The sequence below is a fragment of the Cyprinodon variegatus genome, unplaced genomic scaffold, assembly GCF_000732505.1.
Source record: "Cyprinodon variegatus isolate N-32 unplaced genomic scaffold, C_variegatus-1.0 Scaffold1051, whole genome shotgun sequence".
Taxonomy (NCBI): domain Eukaryota; kingdom Metazoa; phylum Chordata; class Actinopteri; order Cyprinodontiformes; family Cyprinodontidae; genus Cyprinodon; species Cyprinodon variegatus.
In genome coordinates this window covers 264258-272168 of record NW_015151504.1, presented here as the reverse complement: position 1 = coordinate 272168, position 7911 = coordinate 264258, and the positions used below count along the sequence as shown (strand labels likewise).

The 7911-nt window shown below is 37.2% G+C and overlaps 1 protein-coding gene across 1 annotated transcript; it reads left to right on the top strand.

The window, feature by feature from the left end:
* The first annotated feature begins 3484 nt into the window (after positions 1-3484).
* On the top strand, positions 3485-7353 carry LOC107101078 (adenosine receptor A1-like). Its single transcript, XM_015399833.1, has 2 exons — positions 3485-3775; positions 4899-7353. Exons 1-2 carry the CDS (start codon positions 3566-3568, stop codon positions 5280-5282), a joined length of 594 nt encoding a protein of 197 aa, XP_015255319.1. The 5' UTR covers positions 3485-3565; the 3' UTR covers positions 5283-7353.
* Positions 7354-7911: the final 558 nt, after the last annotated feature.

Genomic DNA, 7911 nt, shown 5'->3' with positions numbered 1-7911 from the left:
ATCCTTCCCGGAAGCACGATCCGTTCTGCACATGCGCTATGCACATCCAGATATACATCTGGGTCCTTTTCAATTTTATTTTATTAGTCGTCTCTGCCCGATCTGTACCGGAAATGGGATCCTAAGCTACTTCCAGTGGCTAACTTTTTTGGCTTTGGATTTAAACATAAATCAAATTTTTGAGTTTTATGTTTTGTTTCATTTTAATCTTATATGCTATATAGTGCGGAATCTAAAGACAATGCAGATAAACATGGTTTAATCATATTTTGCCGGACTACCTTGAACATGTCCCATGATGACATCAGAGAAGCAGTTTAACGAAGAAAATGTAAAAAGCATAAAAATCGTCTCGCAGAAGTCATAAAACATTTCTTAAAGATGTGTATTAGCATTATTTAGTGAGTTAAGGATAGAAATAAGTCGTTTTAGTACCATAATTACATTATTTATAGACACCCGGATGTATTTCTGTTCATGATGCGCAGAATGGATCGTGCTTCCGGGATGGATTGGGTAGTGACATGCGGCAAAAGACCACAGGTCGGATTCGAACCAGGGTCGGCCGTGTTGAGGACTAAGGCCTGCGTGCTAATCACTGCCCCACCTGCACACCCAAGTTTTAAAACATACATTTTCTACATTTTGGCACACCATCATCTGATAAAGAGTACATTTATATAGATGTTTAAGTCAGAATGATTTGACATTTAAATATGACTTCCCTAGGACTTTAAGCTAAACCTTTGATTGTAATTTAATTATGTAAAACTTAGCTTGCCGAGATTCCCTAGAAATCTGGGCAAGCTATCTTGAAATGTATTTCCTCCCCCTGTGCCTCCCTTGGGACTGTGGGACATGTTTTGAAAGTGGAGCTCAGCAAACAAAAAGAATACCCTTAAATAAAGAAGTTACCAAATGATGACTAATTTACAATTTGGGCTAAATGATTTAGCCAAAAATAAAAATTTCCAGTCATTTGCTATTTTATTTCTCATCTACAATTTCCAGTAATTTTCTGCGTTCCTAAAAAACATGTTGATTTTTAACTCCATGGTTTCATTATTCTTATGACCTTGAAAATGTTCTTGTCCAGAAGGTCTTAGCTGCAAGACTTTACCATTACTGTTGTGTGAAAAAGTGCTCACTTCTCGTTGCATGGATGGATCTGCACACTAGCTGTAACTCTCTTTCCCCTCAGTTTCTTAGTCTGGTTGAATGTAATGTGAACAAAAACCGCAAGTTAAAAAAGGCATTTTGTTAAATTGAGATTATATTGCAAATTCAATTAATTGGCCAAACCTACTGTACCTTTAAGCAGGATACAGACTATCAAGCTGCTCTCAGAGTCACAGCTCAAACACTCATTATAACCTAGTTGTTTATCAGATATGGTTTCTTTTTGTTTAAAAAAAAAAAAAACATTTGTTATTCATGAGACAAGGTGGACATGAGCTGCCAACTGAAATATTGAATTCCTTACAAATCAGATGAAACCTTCGTCTGACAAAATGTGTTCTGCAACAACACACTTTCGCACTGTTGGAAAATAGTCACAAATATATATTAATTAAGCTGCTTTAAATGCGGGAAGAAATGCAATGCAAGTTTAATTTTCCTCAGCAGCACTGATTATTATTTTTTTTTTTTAACATCCTATGTGCTTGGATAAGAGCTGCTTAAAATTCAGACATAATTTCTCATGCTTTGCTGGTGGGCTTGAAAGGGAAATACGGGTGCTGGACAACAAACTGAAAACCCAGAAGTGAAGCAGTGATGGACAGACAACAGTGAGAATCCAGACAGATATTTTTTTTGGCAGATAGAAAGCTTATCTGTATGCAGCCAGAGACCTGAAGCTTTACCAGCTGCTGCAGGGGTTGGATTGCACATGTGGAGTGAAAAGGACATAGGCTACTGACGTCACATGTGAGTAGTCCTTCTACGGCCATGATCTATTTCTACATCCATTAACTCCTTTGTCCTGTGCTTGAAAACACTCACAGGAAAAAGGAGTAAATCTTTTGTAAAAGATTTGGGGAAAAGTGTTGAGAAAAGAAGCATATTCGTCAGTGTGATTGTGTTTGGTCCACTTGACTGTCAGACAAGCCAGACTGCATGCAGCTGTGATAAGGGAAGAGGAAGATGCCTGCCATGTTCCTCATAATATCGACTCAGCACTTTCTTCTTATTGTGTCAGCTTGTAGTTTATAGATCACACCTATGAAAACAGAGAGCAGGCTTATGCAAGCCTAAGTCATTGATTGGTATGACGAAAACCTTTGTCGTGAGTTTTACAGACATTAGACATTAGACCAGCTCACAGGTTTCTCTTTTGAGATGCAAGAAATCCACATTTTGTAGCTAATTGACTGGATGTCCCCTTTCTTAAGCTCCAAAGTCAAATATACATAAGGAGATATTCTGAACAAACATTGCATGAACGCCACTATGAGTCTGAAAACCATAGCAGAGTCAGAATTTTACCACAGGCACCCAAACTGAATACAAAACAACATGTAACACCGATCAGAGAGTGTTCTGCAATGACTTTCATGAACCCAAAGGGCAAACTTTAATAACACTTAAAGGCTTTATTAATGCAGCTTTACACTGATGTTTATTGGAGATTTTGCAATCATTTTAATGATTTTAGGATGTATGTAATTGTGATTCTATGGGTGCATATTGCATTTTTATCAATTACAATCAAGATTTTTTTCTGTCTCTTTTTATTACATTTATTCATCTAAATGCTCCGACCATTCTTTCACTGAAAAAACTTTTCCAAAAATGAGTAAAAATGTATTTTTTTTTTATTATTTTAAATGTATAATGCTTTTTAAACAAATTACAACTATTTCTGTATTATCGGTATTATCTTGAAGTAACAGATGGTTTCCCCCCTTCTTCTAAAACCAGCTTTGTAATATATGCTGCAAAAGATTTTTTCATTTTTACATTTTGTCATGTTAGTCACACTGCCTGCATTTCATTTATTTTCATGAAATTTAAAGGCAATTGGTTGCCATTCAATGACAGCACTGTTACCTTGCAGCAAAAAGCTTGTGGGTTCGATTCCTAGTTCGGGGTCTTTCTGAATGGGGTTTGTATGTTCTCCCTTAGCATGCTTGGGTTCTCTCTGGGTACTGCTGCTTCCTCCCAGTCCACAAGGTTAATTGGCTTCTCTAAATTCTCCTGAGGTGAGTGTGTGTGCATGAATGGTTGTTTGTCTCCGTGTTGCCCTGCAATGGACTGGTGATCTGTCCAGTGTGTATCTCGCCTGTTGAAAGCTGGACATTGGCACCAGCACCCCCCATGACCCCATCAAATAAAAAATAAAAAAACTTTCTTCAATTTATTTTACACCTTTGTATATAAAATAATTTTGTTAGGTTAACAGCGGGGTCTGGTATAATACATTTCCTCTGATAGTTGAGTGTTTTCCTCATGGCCCTATCTTCTGCTTTGTTGTCATAGTTACAAGCGAGTGGTGACCCCTCGGCGAGCTGGGACATCTGTGCTTTTATGTTGGCTGGTATCCATCCTTGTTGGCCTCACGCCAATGTTTGGCTGGAACAATCTGCAACGTCTTCTTAACAACAACACCTTGATCACCGAAGAGCTGGTGGTGACCTGTGAGTTTGAGACAGTCATCAGCATGGACTATATGGTCTACTTTAACTTCTTTGGCTGGGTCCTGCCACCTCTGCTGCTCATGCTGGCCATCTACATAGAGATTTTCTACATGATCCATAAACAACTCGACAAGAAGGTAAAGCCTTATTATTCAAATGACAATATATTGAAGAGGGAATTGTTTTTGTTGTCTAAATGTTCTTAATGCTTAGACTTTTAAACACCCCAACATTTAGGTTGTTGGTTGGGATTAAGAATGTAAACAAATAGACAACTTCTCTTTAATTGTCAATAAATGTTTTATTAAATTTGATTTTGCTTAATCAGATTCATAGATGACTTCTGCTTAAAGGAATTTCTTTCTGAGTTATAGTGTGCTTGCATCCAGTAGAGGGCGCTGCTGTGTTTAATCATAAGCTCACTGGCATTTGCAAGATAAGTAATACCAGAGTGGAAGCATGTCACAGCAGATACATTAATTGATCCAAAGTTCAGTTTGGATTATTTAAATTGTTTAATGGAAAAAAAATTATGCCAGTGCCAGTTTAGCTGTGCTGCATAATGGAGCAGCGTCAACTTCTTTGTTGTGATTCGAAAGGCGAGTGCGTGACAATAGAAACATGGAGGGCATTACACAAAACATTTTTAACATGATAGAAAATGCTCACAATAAGCATCGTAGATTGGAAAGACTTTTATAAGCTATATGCAGCTAAGTTTTAACATTACACTGAGCAACCAGCACCACCAGTTTAAAAGCACTGCTAACAGCACCTGATTACACTAAAAACATTGACCTATATACCAGTAAGCATTCACTCTAATGAAATTAAGTGGGAAATAGTCTGACAGCATGTTGAAGCGACATACCCTGTCTGTAAATTATAGTTTTACATCCCTGTTTATTGAAAAGTATGTTTTAAATATTTTTTTCATAATTTTTCAGTAACTTATGCAATGTTTTTATCCTATTACGTGTAATAATGAGTAAGAAAACATATTTTAGTCTATTCAGTTAGTATTTAATACAGCTTTTACAGTAAATTGTTAAAATATGATGATGTACGTAATTCAGAATAATGTAAAATAAACTATTTAACCTTGTTATATAAAGATCTTTTAAAGGATAAAACTTATAATTTTAAGAAAATTGACACTTATCATTTGTTTATTAACAAGATCAAGAACTTAAAATAAAAAGAAAAAGTTGTTGGTTTATTGTTACATTGGCTGATGGGCTTTGTTTTTTATGTCTTTAGGTGTCAGCAAGCCACATGGATCCCAGGCGTTACTTTGGAAAGGAACTTAAATTAGCCAAGTCTCTTGCCCTCGTCCTTTTCCTCTTCGCAGTCAGCTGGCTCCCACTTCACATCCTCAACTGCATCTCCCTCTTCATCCCTGACTGCAAGCCGTCGATGTACCTAATTTACATAGCCATCATCCTCTCCCACGGCAACTCAGCTGTCAACCCCATCGTCTACGCTTTCCGCATCAAGAAGTTTCGTACAGCGTTTCTTAAAATCTGGAAACAGTACATCCTCTGCCAGGACCCCATCGGTCGTCTTCCTCAGAGAGGGAGCCAGAGAGCACAGAGGCGCGAGATGAGGCTCAGGCAGAACGACGACGATGATGACGACGTTTGACCTTTGGGAACTAATTGTGCTACTTGTGTCACTGACAATTTTTAAAGCAGTTGTTTACAGAAGGGAAGAGACTTCATGCTTGAGGAGCTGCAGATCACAATGGCATTCAGGGTATAACAGACACTCAATCATGGGTTGAAGGATTTCCTCCTTCTGACATTCAACAAGAAGAAAGGATTACAAACCCTAGTAGGGATCTGTCGTCGGAATGACAATGTCTTTTTTCTCAGCAAAACTGACTCGGTGTCTGGTGAGGGAAGCGGCCCTTTTAAAACCAATCTGTCTGACTCAAAGCGATGAGTGCATATGCATACTGTAGCACCTCTGGCACCATACCCTTGTGTCTTGTATGTGTTGATTTAATTTACAGTTCCCACCTTTCAAGATCTAAAAGAGTTCAAATGTATTATCTTGAAGTCTACATCAAAATGTTTAATTCTGTGGCCTTAAAAAAAGCTCTTCTTTAACTGTGTGAACATAATGACTCTGGTAAACCAATGGAGACCGAAGAGGAAGTTTTTTGAACAAGCTTGGTGCTTTGACAAGACTTTGGACATGGGGGATGTTTTAGATTACTATCAAATCAGGATGTTGAGAAAAATGGCTGCTTTATTGACATTATATTAAAACTAAAACCAATCAAACTCTGTATTCCCTTGAAACTCTTTATATTTTTTCACAATGTACTTCAGTATTTTTTTTATTGCATTGTATTCCTGACAAGCCAAGACAGACCATAGAATACCTGAAATGGATGAAAAATGGTACATGTTTGCAAAACAAGTAGAAAAATACAACAAATACAAGTCAATTTCAAAATACTTTATTAATCCCAAAGGATAATTAAATTTTGCAGGGACTCATAGGTTATAATTTATCCAGGTTTAGTACGTGTTGATTGCTGAAGGCAGGAAGGATATTCTATAGAGGTCTGCCTTGCACCGGATCTGGAGAACCCTCTGACTGAGTACACTGTTGTTTAAAACACTTTGCTCACCGTTGCCCATAATCTTCTTCACTTTATGAATACTTCTTCTTGGTGAAATAATCTCCAGAGGTTCCTTCTTCTAGATGGCTTCACAGTTGTGTCTTCAATCTAGTTTGTTGTCCTTGTGAACAACAAGGTATTCATACTCCTCAACCACCTCCACTTCTTTTCCTTTTATGTTAATAGGATTCAACTTGTTCCTGTTTCATCTAAAATCTACAATCATCTCCCTTGTTTTGTTGACATTCAGGATCAGATGATTGTTTCCACACCATGCAACAAAGCAGTTCACCATCTCTCTGTACTCAGCTTATTGTCCATCTTTGATGCACCCAATGACTGCAGAGTCATCTAAGTGTTTCTGCTGATAACAGGATTCTGTTGGGTACTAGAAGTCAAACATGTAGTAGATGGAATGGAGAGAGTACAGTCCCCTGTGGTGCTCCTGTACACTTATTAGCCTCTCTCTACTCTGCTGCACCTAAATAAAAATCACATGCTTTTTCAATTCAGAAATCCTTGCCAATGTGTAATTTAATCTCAGTAAAACTCCATCTTTTGTTTGAATTCCTAAGAGCTTTGATAGAGAACATTCGTAAACAAGTAGTATTATAGAGAGCAAACTAGGGAAGTCCCAATATAACCCCAAGTCTGGCAGCTGTAAACAGTTCTTTAAGTTTTACATTTTAAGTTATGTAACTGACTGTTTTTCTGCCTTTCACTTTTAAGTTATAGAGTGCTGTATTTTCAGTTGGTCTGTCAAATACAATCCAATAAAATACTCTGAGGTATGTGGTTGTAACATGATAATACAGGTTATGGTTTTAGTATATGAACACTTTTTGAAAGGCACTGTATGTGAGCTTTTTTAAGTATTGGAGGCCCTGTGCACTCTGAAGGAAAATTTGTAGATTGTTATTAGTATTTTTATTTTTTGCAGCTGCTGTCTGCAGGCCAACATCATTTTTCGTAATAAAAAGCAGTTTTTATTTAATTTTTTTTATACATGTGGACTGGATGCAGTGGGGTCTACTGGAAACTTTACACGTGCCAATTATTGTTTTTATGCTAAACACCACAAAAAGTATGGATGCTTTTTTATCAATATATTTTTAATCTCTTTTTTTCCCATTAACTTTAAATGTTTAATGAATATATAATGATAGGAAGAAAATGTATTAATGTCATTTTGAATCAGAAGTATTTGTGCATTTTAATGTGAATTTGAAGCTGCAGAGAGAAAAAATTTAAAAGTTTTGTAATTAGTCTCTTTTCCAGGGCTGGTTCATGCTTTGTTTTTCCATACAAAATAATGTGACTAATTTTTCCTGTAAAAGTGCTATGGTCCCTCCAAGTGACCCAGTACTTTGTAAGGCTTATTCAAGCTTTTGGAGGGGATGGGGTTGCAAGGAGCAACAATTGGTGGACTGTCTGGCTTTTTTCTTTTTAAGTCCGCCTATCTTGCCACCTTTAACCAGCTGTTGTTTTGTTACTGCCAACACAGACACACACATGTTGTGTCATCCTAGCCTTGTGGTGACTTTCAACTGACTTTCATTGTCCCAGGGCCTTCTAGGGTAATGAAAGAGGAATATGATGAATTATTTGGAATTCCTGTTAACCGGAGTAATGCAAAGCCTG

Coding starts and splice junctions, on each gene's coding strand:
- LOC107101078 (XM_015399833.1), top strand. CDS start 3,566: ATGTTTGGCTGGAACAATCTGCAACGTCTTCTTAACAACAACACCTTG. Junction 3,776..4,898: donor ATAAACAACTCGACAAGAAG/GTAAAGCCTTAT, acceptor TTATGTCTTTAG/GTGTCAGCAAGCCACATGGA.